Source organism: Gadus morhua, chromosome 23 (assembly GCF_902167405.1).
Source record: "Gadus morhua chromosome 23, gadMor3.0, whole genome shotgun sequence".
Classification (NCBI taxonomy): domain Eukaryota; kingdom Metazoa; phylum Chordata; class Actinopteri; order Gadiformes; family Gadidae; genus Gadus; species Gadus morhua.
This window is the reverse complement of record NC_044070.1, coordinates 5,189,164-5,206,030: the sequence shown is the minus strand read 5'-3', so window position 1 is coordinate 5,206,030 and position 16,867 is coordinate 5,189,164. Positions and strand designations below refer to the sequence as shown.

At 47.8% G+C, this 16,867-nt stretch overlaps 1 protein-coding gene across 1 annotated transcript; it reads left to right on the top strand.

Moving 5' to 3' along the window:
• The first annotated feature begins 119 nt into the window (after nucleotides 1–119).
• galnt11 (UDP-N-acetyl-alpha-D-galactosamine:polypeptide N-acetylgalactosaminyltransferase 11 (GalNAc-T11)) lies at nucleotides 120–16,104 on the top strand. Its single transcript, XM_030349250.1, has 12 exons — nucleotides 120–396; nucleotides 2,254–2,537; nucleotides 2,795–2,918; nucleotides 6,465–6,631; nucleotides 7,020–7,145; nucleotides 9,128–9,377; nucleotides 9,805–9,922; nucleotides 10,565–10,717; nucleotides 11,784–12,002; nucleotides 12,548–12,652; nucleotides 12,785–12,922; nucleotides 13,382–16,104. Exons 2-12 carry the CDS (start codon nucleotides 2,288–2,290, stop codon nucleotides 13,511–13,513), a joined length of 1,782 nt encoding a protein of 593 aa, XP_030205110.1. The 5' UTR covers nucleotides 120–396; nucleotides 2,254–2,287; the 3' UTR covers nucleotides 13,514–16,104.
• The last annotated feature ends 763 nt before the right edge of the window (nucleotides 16,105–16,867 follow it).

Below are 16,867 nucleotides of genomic sequence, written 5' to 3'. Positions count from 1 at the left end.
AAAGTAAGGCCTTGAATGCTGTTTTATTAATCATAACATTTTAATCAAATATAACAAGTCAGTTTTCTGAGTTGTTTACATGGTTCTGGTAAGCATGGGCGTTGAAGGGTTTTCCCGGTTTGACTTGAACGCATCATATGGGTTTTCTCTGGTTTCAGCTCAGTCAGTCAAGTGCTGTGGACGTGAAACAGGCGATTTTTCGGGTTCTCCTGGACCGATAATGACCTATTGGCAACAATGAATGTCCAGATGAATCTGCTAACGTGATTTTAAACGCACTGCCGTGCTTGGACGGGAAGGATGTCCATGTGCATTGGTCCACTGCACTGCTGATGTGGTGAGAATTCTAACGGAGTTCGACCCAGGAGAGACACCTCTGACCACAAGTACAGCCAGGTAATCAGCAAACCATGTTTGTACATTACATTACACATTTGGACTGATAATAAATGCTCTTGATTTGATTGTCCTTAAGGTGGTTTAACTATAATGAAGTGTGGAGGACGTTGATGTGTGGGAATCAGCTAACTGGCTAAACTAAGCTAACGTTCACTGTTATGGTTAAAAACAACCAATAAACTAACACCGGGATTTGAAGTTGTGTGTATGGTTTCTGCAAGGCATCCGAGAGTGTTGTCAGGCTATTAATTGATCACTGTCTCACTTTTTATGTCGCTCTAAATGTTGCACTAAAACGCTCCTTATTGATTGAATCTGACTTAAAGTAACTTGGCTAGCTAGCCAACGTTTAGCTTTTAGATTGGGAACAGCCTGTGGATGGAGCTGACTGTTTAATATATTTATGTATTATTAATATAATCTATACTACTACTATTTAATAGATGAGACGAGGATAACCAAATGACACTGAAAACTGCATGTAATAATGTGCATTCTGACAGGTCTGTGTGTGTGTTATGACACAGGTTTCCACTGGTGATATGAATTATTGATGTGGATATTGTGTGGGTAAAAGAAAAGAGTAAATTAGTATTATAATCTAGCGTGCTGTCTGAACAGCTAAAACTAGAAGCCCATTATGACAAGATCTGCAGTAGTGATGATGGGACATGGCTAATTAATATCTATTGGAAGCTGATTATTGATTGCCTTTCTCTGGTCTTATTTCCGATAACCTTGATGTCCATAGGATGGTTGATTAGGGCACATCTAATTACTGATACATTTTGTAACTAACTATTGATTCCATGTTTCAGACCCCGTTTTCAACCTTGACATAGATTAGGATTTCCATACATGTCAACTGGAGTAGAACAATGATACACACTTTTGCAAATGTCAGCGTGTTCTGTTTTGCAGAGTTCTTTGGATTAAGAATTAATGTGCTGACAGCTGTCATTTGAGAATACTGGTGTGCCTGTCAGGTTTCTGCTGATTTTCCTCTAGTTTGTTTCGTTGCATCCTTTCTCACTCAGCACTCAGCCTCACTTTCCTTCCCTACCTAAGCGACATGATGCCTTTTCCTGTACCTTCTACATTTATAGTACAACTTTACTTTAGCATTACTGAAAAGATAATGAAACGGCCGGGCAAAATACTAGTATTCATCGGTGTTGTTGCTTTGTGGTCATGTCTCTGTCCCTTCTTCACACAATAACACACATGTAACAGGATTCCTGTTGTTTCAGGGTGCATGTGTGTGTTTGTTTGGACATAGTGCAGGTATGGGCTGAAGGGATGGACACACAATTATATGTTTATGGGTTCTAAAGCTTGTGATACAGAGTAACTATGTAATAATATGCTATGTAAGTCATTCCAGTTCTCTCTCTCTCTCTCTCTCTCTCTCTCTCTCTCTCTCTCTCTCTCTCTCTCTCTCTCTCTCTCTCTCTCTCTCTCTCTCTCTCTCTCTCTCTCTGTGGGTGTTTGTGTGTGTGTGTAATCCTCTGAGACTTAAGTCATGAGATCACACACACTCACACACACACAGGCACAAACACTCACACACACTCACACACTTTATTATACACAGTCCTTGTAGGGGACCACGTGAAGCTGAGGTCCATTTTCACCACATTCTTATAACTGGCATTCCTGCTATTGTCTTGTGTGTGTGTGTGTGTGTGTGTGTGTGTGTGTGTGTGTGTGTGTGTGTGTGTGTGTGTGTGTGTGTGTGTGTGTGTGTGTGTGTGTGTGTGTGTGTGTGTGTGAAGGGTTAAGATAATTAAAAACAGCTGTTTGTGAATGCTCAGATTAGTTGCAGTCCCTCTGTCTCTCTCTCACTCTCTCCAGCGGTCTAATGTAAGAGGATGCTCTCTTGGCCACCATGGCCAGCTTGACTCTGAGGTACTTCTGCTATGGCTGCCTCTTCACCTCGGCCACCTGGTCACTCCTCCTCTTCCTCTACTTCAACCTGGGGGCTGACCCGGGTCTGGCCAGGACCCCAGTGCAGGCCAGGAACAACAGGCCACTCCAGCAGCAGCAGCAGCAGCCAATCACCAGGGGCCCTGGTGGCCAGAAGGCGGGGCGAGGGTCGTTTGTGGCCAATAAGGGGAGCGAGCTTTCACCAGAGATGGGTGAGTTATGGCAACATGGTTTTTATGCTGGCTTGAATCCAGTGTCCTATACCACCCGACTGTATAGCTAATTGGCATGTTTCCACTTCAAGCAGAAGGCAGCTAACCATAATTCCACACTGTTTAGCACTGCAATCCAACACTGCACCCATCATTTTCACTTTTAAAACATGTTTCTTACTTGAATTGAGGTGAAGTGACTTGAAGTGACTCCCGACCCTCGCTCTCTCTCTCTCTCTCCCCCTGCCTGTCTCCAGGTATGATATTCAGCGAGGCGGATCAGAGGCTCAGGGACGTGGGCTACCACCGCCATGCCTTCAACGTCCTCATCTCCACCAGACTGGGATCCCACCGAGACCTGCCCGACACCAGAGACTCCCAGTAGGAGCAGCTCTCTCTCTCTCTCTCTCTCTCTCTCTCTCTCTCTCTCTCTCTCTCTCTCTCTCTCTCTCTCTCTCTCTCTCTCTCTCTCTCTCTCTCTCTCTCTCAATCTTTTCTCTCTCTATCCCTCTTTATTCCCTCTCAATTACAATTAGGGCATTTAGCAGACACTTTTATCCAAAGCAATTTACCGTATTTTCCGCACTATAATAATGGATTATAATGCGCACCTTCAATGAATGACCTATTTTAGAACTGTTTTCATACATAGGGTGCACCGGATTATAAGGCGCATAGAATAGAAGATAGTGCAGTCAAACGTTTGCTAAAGGGAATGTCAACAAAACAGTCAGATAAAGTCAAACTTTATTAAGCGTTCTGACAACTCCGTTCACTCCCATGGTAACGATGTTCAAACGTTAATGTGCATATTAACAATATCTCCCAGCCTTGTTCACTCTTCTCCCAAACGTGGAGGGGAACTTTTCCCTGATTCAGTAAACACGTAGTAAAAGAAGCAGTCTGATACCAAATGTTAGTGCATTCACAATATAGTAACTCTTGATAAAGAATAGTTTTATACGTTCAATTTACGTATAAAACTATGTTTTTTACGCAGTGCATTCACAATAATTCAACGTTGTTCAAACATTAATGTGCATATTCACAATATCTCCCAGCCTTGGTCAGTTGTAAACAGGTAAAATAAACACAGTCTGATACCGCTAATTCAAACGTTAGTGCATAACGCGACATTGTTCAGTTACGTATTACACGTAAGGCTCCCTCTCGTCATTATCCAAGTCAGTGTCGCTTCTGTTACCTGGCAGTTCAGTGATTATTCCTGCCTTCGTGAAAGCTCGGACCAGAGTTGAGACTGATATATCAGCCCAGGCATCCACGATCCATTGGCAGATAGTGGCGTAAGTCGCCCGGCGCTGTCTCCCCGTCTTGGTGAACGTGTGTTCGCCTTCTAAGTGTTCGTGTGTTCGCCATATAAGGCGCTCCGGATTATAAAGCGCACTATCGTCTTTTGAGAAAATTAAAGGCTTTAGGTGCGCTTTATAGTGTGGAAAATACGGTACATCGGTTCATACACACATTGACACACCGACGGCAGAGTCAACCATGCAAGGCGACAGCCAGCTCGTCAGGAGCAGTGAGGCTGAAGTGTCTTGCTCAGGGACACATCAACACTCAGCTAGGAGGAACTGGGGATCAAACTAGCAACCTTTCGGTCTCTCTCTCCCTCAATCCCTATTTATCCCCTCTCTCTCTCTCTCTCTCCCTCAATCCCTCTTTATCCCCTCTCTCTCTCTCTCTCTCTCTCCCTCAATCCCTCTTAACCCCTCTCTCTCCCTCAATCCCTCTTTATTCTCTCTCTCTCTCTCTCTCTCTCTCTCTCTCTCTCTCTCTCTCTCTCTCTCTCTCTCTCTCTCTCTCTCTCTCTCTCTCTCTCTCTCTCTCTCTCCCTCAATCCCTCTTAACCCCTCTCTCTCCCTCAATCTCTCTCTCTCTCTCTCTCTCTCTCTCTCTCTCTCTCTCTCTCTCTCTCTCTCTCTCTCTCTCTCTCTCTCAATCTCTCTCTCTCTCTCTCTCTCTCTCAATCTCTCTCTCTCTCTCTCTCTCTCTCTCTCTCTCTCTCTCTCTCTCTCTCTCTCTCTCTCTCTCTCTCTCTCTCTCTCTCTCTCTCTCTCTCTCTCTCTCTCAATCTCTCTTTATTCCCTCTCTCTCCCTCAATCCCTCTTTATTCTCTCTACTTCAGGGGGGAGCCCTTCAGCTACGGCAGCTGTGTCCTGACTCTCTGGACACAGAGGCTGACTTAGAGGGAGCACCGGGTAGAGCGTTGACCATTAAGGCTCGGTCCTGACCGCAGTCGCCCGGGTTCCATACCTACTTGTGGCATGGGCAATAAAAAAATCAGTCAAAAACAGATGCAAAAAAAAATGACTACAGCGGCTCTCTGGGGCCGAGCTTCACAGGAAGACGTTGTTCATGGGCTTTATGCAGACAATGATTCGGGCGGAGCTGGGGGGCAGGACTGACACTGCATGGAGGGCACTATTGAGGGTGGGAGGGTACTGTTGGTGGTGGGAGGGTACTGTTGAGGGTGGGAGGGTACTGTTGAGGGTGGGAGGGTACTGTTGAGGGTGGGAGGGTACTGTTGAGGGTGGGAGGGTACTGTTGGTGGTGGGGGGGTACTGTTGAGGGTGGGAGGGTACTGTTGAGGGTGGGGGGGTACTGTTGAGGGTGGGGGGGTACTGTTGGTGGTGGGAGGGTACTGTTGAGGGTGGGAGGGTACTGTTGAGGGTGGGAGGGTACTGTTGAGGGTGGGGGGGTACTGTTGGTGGTGAGAGGGTACTGTTGAGGGTGGGAGGGTACTGTTGAGGGTGGGGGGGTACTGTTGGTGGTGAGAGGGTACTGTTGAGGGTGGGAGGGTACTGTTGAGGGTGGGAGGGTACTGTTGAGGGTGGGAGGGTACTGTTGAGGGTGGGGGGGTACTGTTGGTGGTGAGAGGGTACTGTTGAGGGTGGGAGGGTACTGTTGAGGGTGGGAGGGTACTGTTGAGGGTGGGAGGGTGGGAGGGTACTGTTGAGGGTGGGAGGGTACTGTTGAGGGTGGGAGGGTACTGTTGAGGGTGGGGGGGTACTGTTGAGGGTGGGAGGGTACTGTTGGTGGTGGGAGGGTACTGTTGAGGGTGGGAGGGTACTGTTGAGGGTGGGGGGGTACTGTTGAGGGTGGGGGGGTACTGTTGAGGGTGGGAGGGTACTGTTGAGGGTGGGAGGGTACTGTTGAGGGTGGGAGGGTACTGTTGAGGGCGGCAGGTGAAGGAAGGTCTTTGCTGGCCTTACTGGGTGCTGCACAGAGTAGGAGTAAAATAACTGCAGACGTCCAATGGAGGATCTCACACGGTGCCATTGCTGTGAATGCTGAAGCGTAATGAATCCGGCGTAATAAACAAAACACCCGTTATGTGGGGATGATGAAACTTTATTTTATTGTTTTGTGTGTGACAGACTTGGGCCTTGGTTTGGGGTTCATTTTGTATTCGGGGTAGGGTACAGAAGGTCATGTCGAACAAGATAGCAGCTGCTTAAGTTTGTGGTGGGTGAGGCGAGGCTTGCTGTCGAGTGGGATAGAGATGGAGGAACAGGGTTGAGCTCACTGTTCTGTTGTAATGCTAGGGTTAATAGTAGGGATAGAATTAGCTTTCTTTAAGGCAATGGGAGACCTAGAGGCCTTTACTGTCTCGTGGGGTTATGAGGACATTGTTTATTCAGTTGCAACTGTTCTTTTTAAAGAGTTCTCTTCTGTAATATTTAATTTTTCTTTTTCCAGAAGAATTAATTGTCAAACAACCGTAAAAGTGGTTATGACCGGGTAGAGCGCGTACCATTAAGGCTCCGTCCTTACCACAGCGACCCGGGTTCTCTCTCCCATACCTTCCTGTCTAACTCACTCTTTCTCACTCTATCATAAAAGGTTATTACTCATGTCGTGTGTAAAATAACTTAAGGCAATGTCTCTCTGTCTCTCGCTCTGCAGGTGCAAGGAGAAGGTGTACCCTCTCTCTCTGCCCTCGGCCAGCGTAGTGATCTGCTTCTTCAACGAGGCGTTCTCCGCCCTCCTGCGGACCGTGCACAGCGTGCTGGACCGCACGCCCGCCTACCTGCTGCACGAGATCATCCTGGTGGACGACAACAGCGAGCTGGGTGCGGACACACGCACACAGGTTTTATTAAACAGAGTCCTTGTAGGAGACCACGTGAAGCTAGGGTCCATTGTGACCACACTCGAGTTGGGTGTGAACACACACACACGCACGCACGCACACACACACACACACACACACACACACACACACACACACACACACACACTGCATCCCCATGGGACTGATGAGTACACTGATAACGTATGAGAGAGATTCATAAAGAGGACCAGATGTTTGAATTAGTTGAACTGGTTGAACTGGACCCTATGGATTGACCAAGTACAGGTTGCTCACTGACAGTCTATCTCAGTCTACAGTCTATTTGTTCTTTCTTTCCTTCTCACTCGCGTACCTTCTCCCTTGACATCTTTCTTTCGGCCTCCCAGAGGACCTGAAGGAGGACTTGGATCGCTACGTCAGGGAGCAGCTGCAGTCGAAGGTCAGACTGGTGAGGAACCAGAAGAGGGAAGGACTCATCCGAGGACGAATGATAGGAGCCTCCCATGCCACCGGTACGTCCTTGTCCCATACCTCCTACACTAGTCTGTCCCTTGTGTGCATCTTTACCCTCGACTTTCATTCATAGGTTCCCTACATGCATACATACACTACAGATAGGTAATACGCCGTAACACCTAACTAGGGATGGGCGTGAGGAATCGAGTACTCCTCGTTACAAATGAACTTGGTTGGTGGACAGGCAAACTCGAGTTTGCCTGTTTGCATATACACACACAGACAAGTTTTCTGAAGCAAATGTATTAATTTTCTGTGTGGCGCCACTGGCGTGTGCCGTGTGCTCAAAGCAAATGAAATGTAGTGGCGGTTAGAGCAAAGCGCAGCAAAGTATTGAAATTCTTTACAGAAATAGGAGATCATAAGGTGAAATGTAAAATATGCCAGGTGAAATTGAGCTGCCAGAGTACTACAAGTACTATGCGGCAACATATGCTCCTGAAACACAACGGTGAGTTCGGGAAAGCAGACTCGCAGCAACCAAGTGTGTCGGCTATTTTCACCACCGCAAGACGCAGCTGTAATCCCGGCCGTGTAGAAGATCACGACGCTGAGTATTTTTTTAGTTAATTTCCTGCTGTTTTATTTGCAGCTTTAAATTATTTGCAATGGTTAGGCTACTTGTTTCGGTTTTCTTTTTTAAAACCGTTACCGGACTTTGTTCGACGTGATTTCAATTGTGAGATGCATATTTATTTTTGTAAGGAAAATGTGTTTTGAACGTTTGCAAATATAAATAATGAATACTCTGATAACTCTGACTGTTTTGATTGAGAATAAGCATTGCATGTTTGGTTGGTAATATTGCCGTTCATCATTAGGCCAATTCCTGCTGCAGATGCGTTGCATTATAAAAATAGATTTGATTTAACGAGTACTCGATTGATCCTCGAGGAATTCATTCGATCACTCGAGTTTGGAATTTACTACTCGTGCCCATCCCTACACCTAACGCACCCTTACATCTTTGGAGCCTTAAAACCGGCAAGAGAACTCCTGCAGGCATCTAGATGGAACAGCGTGCCTGTGTGCGTGCATGTGCGTGTGTGTGCTTGCGTGTGTGTGTGTGTCAGTCAACCCGTTCCACCGGTACGGATATGGAGCGGGTTGCATTAACGGCACAACTACGCACATCGTTGAACTCGCTGACGTATGACACACTGTTATCACACAGTTTGAGCCGGGCGTCAGGTTCTTACGGCGTGTCCCTGATGTCGGAGGAAGCCTTCTCCTGCTCCGTCAGAATCCCGATCTGTAAATAGGCGACCTCCCTGCCACTTCCGGGTCACAGGGGGGGTCAATCCCATTCACCCCTTACATTTGTCCCAGCCTTGTCAAATCCCATCTCCTTGCCCATCAAGCAAGCCGGAGACATTTCTGAACCCACTAATTCTAAAATAATAAAGTGGCGATCTTCTAAAGGAAATGGCCTGGCTGTACTTCACGGATAATGTATCACTTGTGTGAATCCACTCAGTGAATCAACTTTAGGTGATTTAAAAGTCATCTCCACGTCAGATGGCATTCCTTCTCCTGTCATCGTGGCTCCGCACAAATAGATTGCATCCGAAGCCACAGGGCGACTTGTGGCTTAGGGGGTAAAGCAGGGTTGGCTGGTAACTGGAAGGTTTGCTAGTGCCCGATCCCCGGCTCCTCCTCGCTGAGTGTCGAGGTGTCCCTGAGCGAGACACACTCACAACAACCGCTCCCGACGGGCTGGCTGTCGCCATGCATGGTCGACGTGTCGACCATGCATGGCGACAGCCAGCCCGTCGGGAGCGGTTGTTGTGAGGTGTGAATGTGTGCATGGACCGGTGAACGTCAGGCGATATTGTAAAGCGCTTCACAGGCTAGAGAGGCGCTTTATAAATGCAGTCCATTCACCGTTTAACAGGCAGGGAGGCGTTTCTCATGTGAACCCCTCAGAAACTGCTGCCTTGCCCCCCCTGGGTCAACCCGGCCCTTTGCGTGTCCCCAGGCGACGTGCTGGTGTTCCTGGACAGCCACTGCGAGGTGAACACGGCGTGGCTGCAGCCCCTGCTGGGCCTGCTGCAGAGGGACCAGCACACGGTGGTGTGCCCCGTCATCGACATCATCTCCGCCGACACGCTCGTCTACTCGCCCTCGCCCATCGTCCGCGGGGGCTTCAACTGGGGGCTCCACTTCAAGTGGGACCCCGTGCCCCCCGCCGAGCTCAACGGGCCCGACGGGGCCGCCGGGGCCTTCAGGTCGGTAGGGTCCGGCAGCCGGTCACATGACCAGGGGCTAACGTGTACTGCACGGATGTTGGGGGTTTGGTCTTTTTACCGAGAGGGAAAAATCGACAGACCTGGCAATGGCTTTAACATGTTACCCTGCATGTTTCCTCCGTCTGCTGTACTTCACGCTACTGTGATTAAAAAAAGGGGTAAACAAAGTGCTTTGGAGTCAGACAAAGCGCAGCGGTCTATTTAACATCACATGATCTTAAACAAGAATGAGATGATGCACAACTGGACAGACACACTTTTTTAAAATCTCTTCAAAAGTCATCAGAAAAAATATAGATCAGTTCTGGTGTGTAACTTCAGCCGTTGACCCATAACCAAATCTAATGCAAGTTGCTTTTGGTGGAAGTGTCTGCTAGCTAAAGGGAAGTATCTGTCTCCCCCCCAGGTCCCCCACCATGGCTGGGGGCCTGTTTGCCATGAACAGGAAGTACTTTAATGAGCTCGGCCAATACGACGCCGGCATGGACATCTGGGGCGGGGAGAACCTGGAGATCTCCTTCAGGGTGAGAAAGAGAGCGGCTATCTAGTCCAATCACACGTCTCTATCGCTGCCTCATGTCCCTCTAATGTCTCTCTTGCCATGTTTCATCAAGGTATTGATGGATGGATGGATGGATGGATGGTTGGATGGATAGATAGATAGGAACTTTATTAATCCCTCAGGAAATTTCACTTCCAGCAGCAGCAAACACAAAGTTACAAATAGAATAAGATTTAAAAACAACAAATATAAAAGTGCAAAAATACAAAATGCTAAATGCAAAAAATATATATGCAGGGAAATAATATACAAGGATAATAACATGCAAGCCAATATTTAAATGAGGTAGTGCTTAAACAGTGCATAAAAACAGTGCAAGAAAAACAGCCAAGTTGTGTTTGATGTGCAGTGTTATGTTACTACTGAGTGGGTCAGGCCTGGAGCTCCACCCTGACCTCCGTCCTCTGCCGCCACCTACCTGCGGTGGCGTGGTGTTGCACAGTTGAATGGCTCAGGGTCTGTTGCTGTTACACGTCCTGTCGCTCTTCTATGCGTCATTCAATGATTGCTTTAGGAAAGGTCGATGCGACATTAGCAAAACTATGACGGAGGTATGCTTCAAATGATGTTGAGCGTGGGTGTGACCCGCTGCGTGCCTGCCCAGATCTGGATGTGTGGGGGTCAGCTGCTGATCGTGCCCTGCTCCCGGGTCGGCCACATCTTCAGGAAGAGGAGGCCCTACGGATCACCCGGGGGCCAGGACACCATGGCGCACAACTCCCTGCGCCTCGCACACGTCTGGATGGACGACTACAAAGTAGGGCGGGAAACACACACACACACACACAAACACTAATGTACACACACACACACACACACACACACACACACACACACACACACACACACACACACACACACACACACACACACACACACACACACACACACACACACACACACACACACAGAGAGATACCTAAACAATATCTAATTTAAATCCTCACAGAAAATCCAATACTTTATTTATTTTTTATATTGATAATATTCCTTCATGAGTCCAAAACTCTTAAAGGGAAACTTTAAGAGTTTCCATTAAGCTTTGTATCGTTAGAAACCCACTCACTCAACACTTCCTGTTTAAGATGACGCAATATGACGATTTTTGCGTAGAAGTAAATAGGAAGTGTAAGAGGGGAGGATTCTCGTAAGACAACAAGCACAAGGGGGTGGGACAGCGAAGCTGTGCATCGTGGTGCATGGTGGGAGTTGTTGTCTTCAATCCACAAGCGCCAAAAAGTCACTTTCTGACGGCACCAAATTAGAATTTTATTTTATTATTCGACTACATATAGGACCCAATTTCAATAGATATTCATGCCTCCACCGGTGTAATGCTCCTTTAAGAGATATCTCCTTGCTGCACGGTCTGCAATACGAATGAGTTTGAGCTGGGAGGTTAGAGGACAGTTCAGTGACAGCGGTCTGGTGGTCATTGATCACTGGCCGGCTGTCGACGGACCAACTCACAGCAGTACACATTGACAGTCTGCATTTTAGGGGATTTTGCTGATGATTTTGCGACTCACACCACCACGCAGGGGCAACAGCCAGCTCTACAGAGGCAGTCGGGGTGGGGTGCTCCAAACCACCTCGACACTGAGCTAGGAGGAGCCGGGGATAAAACTAGTAACCTTCTGGTTACCAGGCAACCGGCTCTACCTCCTGAGCCTCTGTCGCCCCAATCAGTTCATCAGTTCATCAGTTCATCAGCTGGTGTCAGCCCCCTCTGTGTCCCCTCTGTGTCCCCCCCACCAGGAGCAGTACTTCTCCCTGTATCAGCCCCCTCTGTGTCCCCTCTGCCCCCCCCCCCCCCCCCCCAGGAGCAGTACTTCTCTCTGCGTCCCGAGCTGCGGGAGCGTGCGTACGGCGACGTGAGCGAGCGCCAGGCGCTGCGGCAGCGGCTGCAGTGCCGGTCGTTCCGCTGGTACCTGGACACCATCTACCCCGAGATGCAGCTGGAGGCCAACGGCAACAAGAAGCAGCAGATGTTCGTGAACAAGGCCGGGCTGCGCAGGCCCAAGGTGCTGCAGCGAGGACGGGTATGCCGCCGCGAGCTCACCCACGCTATCGCCAGTCTTCAGTGTTTAGTGGTTGTTTTTACAGGTCGGTGACGAAGGCTCAGTGCCATGAGAAAGGTAGTGAACGTTTTGGTATCTCGGGAAAAGGATTTCTGTCTCTTGTTTTTGGGGCGAAGGATCAACTCGAAAACGATTCTCGGCCCCAAATCGGTTCTCGATTCGGTACATAGGGTGCTGACTTCAGGACCTCCCCCTGACAAAGGTGATGTGGCAAATGATCTCATGAAAGCAGAGTAAAGTGGTTCATATTAGGTGGTTAAATGAATTAAAATTATCTGATTGTAGTAATATGAAAACACAAAAGAATGATGTACTTTTGGTAGCAGTGAATCATACGAGATAAGAATCCAGTGAATCGATTCCCTTCTTCCAGCCCATCTCAAAGCGTCAGATATCGTGAACGACTCGCTGATGAATGCGGTCTACTCATTAGCTTTCGTTATTAGAAATGACTCGTCAGTATTAGTTGTTTATAATTTCCCACTTCTCTGCATCCCCTTCCCCAGCTGCGTAACCTAGCAACCGGCCATTGTCTGGTGGCACAGGGCCGGGCCAGTCAGAAGGGCGGGGCCGTGGTCCTCAGACCATGTGACCTCAGAGACCCCGAGCAGGTGAGCCACGCCCAAAGCACCAGGCACGGTAATGGTCATGGGATGATAGGTGGTAGTTTTCTGTAAAACAAATGGTGTGTGTGTGTGTGTGTGCGTGTGCGTGTGCGTGTTTGTGTGCGTGTGCGTGCGTAGGAGTGGGCGTATGACGAGGACAGCGAGCTGGTCCTGGCCAGCCTGCTGTGTCTGGACGTCTCCGAGGTGCGGACCTCCGACCTGCCCCGGCTCATGAAGTGCCACGGCTCAGGGGGGTCCCAGCAGTGGACTCTGGGGGTCCGTCTCACACACACACACACAATACACGCACACACAATACACGCATGCGCACACACAACAATACAGGTACAACGATACACAGTTCACACAGTTCACACACACACACACACCAACGCGCACCCAAAAATTCACATTTTACCCACGCACAATATAATACACAGTTAACACAAACACACAACAATACAAAGTTGACAGATACACAAAACACACACACACACACACACACACACACACACACACACACACACACACACACACACACACACACACACACACACACACACACAACATTACATACACACACACACACACACAACAATACAAACACAAACAACAGTACACACACACAACAATACACGGTTCACAAAAGCATCTCAGCCCTCACAATGCACAGTTAATGCACCCCATGCTGAGGATGCAGTATGCGTCATAGGATCTGTCTCTCTCTCTCTCCAGAGGGCTAACCGGCTCTACCAGGTCTCCGTGGGTCAGTGTCTGTCCGTGCTGCAGCCCGTCGGCCCTAAGGGCTACGTTGCCATGGCGATCTGCGACGGCTCCCCGCCCCAGCAGTGGCAGATGGACGGCTGACGGGGGTGACGTCACACACACACAGGAGGAGAGCCGCAGCACAGAGACGGCCTCAGGGCGGGTCACAACATAACACACACGCACAGTCCGGCAGACACACAGAAAACCAGACGTGTATCGTACACAAACTGTATTACACACAAGCCTGACGATACGACTTATTGGCTTCAGTCCATCCCTCCCTTAAGTGACCTTTGACCCCCCCCCCCCCCCCCCCCGACACACACCGTTGACAAGGAACAGGCACAAGGAAGTGAGGAGAACAGGAAGTGGACGTGGGCGTTTTGATAAGTGACTTTGAAGCGTTCTTCTTCAGGGAGACAAGCGTGTGTTGTTTTTAAAAGTGAAGGAGGGAAGAGGAGAGACTCTTCCTCTCCAGGAGAATTTTATTCCTTGTTTTCTGCTCTTGTCTGATAATCACTGATCATTGGTTGACCTCGAGGAGGGACCGGTTGGCGCGCGCAAACACACACACACACACACAGAGACACAGACACAGAGACAGACAGACATAAACAGACTGCTGTGCCTTCATTGGCCTTTTAATAATCCATCACACGTATAATAATGAAAGTCAAACTGAAAGGGAACTCTTTTGGATCGGTGAGATGCGTCCGTTCCTTCAGAGCTTGGAACCGGGAGGGGAACAACATCACCAGCTGGGGAATACGCTCCTCTTAACCTTCAGTGTATTTATTTTACAAACATCGGGGCTAGGAGTCTATAATAGCAAGCTTGTGTCTGTGTGTTTCCTCTGCTGCCTGGTTGGTTGGTAGCAGCAACTGGCTGACCAGCGATAATTGTACTCGCTGCATTCAATTGCATTGCATTTCGTTTAGGAATTAAACAACGCTGACTTTTAAGGGTCTACCGTGATGAGCGACACTTTCTTTTGTCAGGATCAGGATTCAGATTTCGTTGGCCCCTGGCGCGGTCAATCGCTTTGGTAAAGATGAGGTTGGGTTGTTCTCAGAATACAGTGTGGAGGGAGTCTGGAAGGCACTGATGACTTTGCTCTCTTTGGTATTTTGTCAATCATGTGATTTAAGTGTCTTTTTGTTTGGAACTGAATCATTGTGTTCAGTGCTGCCGTTCTGTGCGTGGTCGTCTGTTCAACATGTTGCCCTTACGAGTGTTAGCGACTCACTGTGGAGCTCAGCATCAATGTCCACCCAGCCCTCTCCCCTAGACAATGCACAGCATTGTGGTCAGGTCTCCAGGTACAGGAGGATGTCACCGTAGCAATGAGCAGGGGGTGCGATCAGTAGTTTAAAGGGCCTCTATTCGACCACAAGGTTTGAGTTTGATTAGCTATTACAAGCTGCTGGAACATCCACCTTTAACTGGGTCTGAGTGGCAACACAAGTCGACGTGTCCACCTACAGTCCACTGGGTAGGCTGGTAGACTGATCTATCCAGCATGCATCGAGGTTGACGCGCCCCCACTTGTGATGTCACTAAGGCACAGGGAAGGGCAGGTTTGTAAACGGCTTGTAATGGCTAATCAGACTCACAATGGCAAAAACCAGAGGCCCTTTAGATACAGACAGATAAACGTTTTCTAATTGGCTCCTGAACTAAAGTTATCTGTTGACCAGCAAAATCTCGAGTTCTCAGTTTTGTTGATTGCGATGACAATCGCTCTGATGTCCAGGCAGCTAGTTTGCACCTTTATTGGGGTCATCTCATTTTGTGCTTCCAGACACATCACCTAGGCATCTATGTTTACTGTGAACAGCGCCTACTAGCTGGTAATCGGTATAATATACTTTTTTTTATTGAAGGTGATGCAAATGTCGGCTCTTAATTAAGTTGCTCCATAATGTTTATGCGTAGAATTTGTAATGTTAGGATAATCTAAAGACCTATAATCCATGTTTGACAGGAGGTGGTTTCTGGATGGCTGGAGACTACTCTGGTGTATTAAGCCGTAGTATTAAAGGTAGAGATAATAGACATCTCAACAATTTGTGTCGGTGATGTTTGTAAAGGTTTGTTTTTTTCTTGTTTGTTTGGTTTGACTCTTATTTCATGACTTGTGGAAGCAGCAAAGTGTGATGTACAGAAACCCTCTTCATTCATTCTCAAACCACTCGGTACATTTCAGGTCTGTGACGCAGACCTACGGTTCTTTCAAATTTCTAATGTAAGACATTCTTTTTAAATCTGTACTGAATTCAAGAGAAACGAAGATGACACAGACCTTCAGTTATTTTAAATGTGTGATGTTATGCGGACATTATTTTTAAATCTCCTGAATTCAAGAGAAAGAGGGACGACTGGTTTGGAGAAGGATGCAGACGGCTGCTGTCCTGTCTGTGTGACCCTCAGGAGTGTGTTCAGCTTCTGCTACTGGCATGTCTCGTGTTCCCATTATCTCTGGGGGCTAATTGTGGGCTAATTTTAAATCATTTTGTTTTGGAGCCCCCCATGTCCGTTTGTCTTTCCAAGAAATCGGCTTGAGGGCTCAACGCTGAATTTCCGAAATGATTGAATGTGGAATAAGGAAGTGATGTGCTTTATTCTTCTCAATGGGAAGTTCTAAGTTCACTTTGTGTTTTCTTAACCAATAAAAGTTGTTTTAAATGAGACCCCGTTTTACATGAATCTTTTTGGACTCAAAGCCAGAGGAGACAATTTCCTTTTGTGATTTGTTGAAATTCTCTTTACATCCCGACAGCAGAAGTAAATCAAATTTTGTAAAAAAAATTGAAAAAGAACAACATATGGTGTCTGTGTCGAACGCACCTGTAATAAGCCTCATTGGGCCTAAATAAATGGATGACCTTCTACATAGCTACCAGTGCACACTCCGCCCAGGCACCACAGCCAGCGAGCTAGTCCTTTGTTTTGGGGGGCAGGGATTTCTTCAGCCAGACAGTTTCAAAATCGAGCTTATTCTGGCTGGTGTCTCCAAATTAACCACTGATGAAGCACAACCTACTTTTTAGGGTACTTCGTACATCAAAATATTTGATTCAATTTTAGAGCAGGATCATGGAAAGATACAGGCAGCAAAGTTCCCGAGCAAAAATTCAGTGAGACAATGGGTGTACATGATTCTTATCAGGACACTTTCACATCGTTGGTAGTTGACTCAAAGGTGTGGGGGAGTGACCGGAGAGTTGAGAAGTTGCCATTACAGGAGAGACCTAAGTCAATTTGTTATACAGCATACCATAGTGAAGTGGACATGTCTGCAAGGCTGCAATCTATACAACCGAGAAGTCAGTCGATTGGTCTCAGTATCAGACTTCGTGGCAACACTGGCAATGCAGAAGCAAACTATCTTATCACCTTTCAATTAGAGAGGAAGGGAGGTATCTCTATGTCAGAGGAGAATGTAGAAAAATC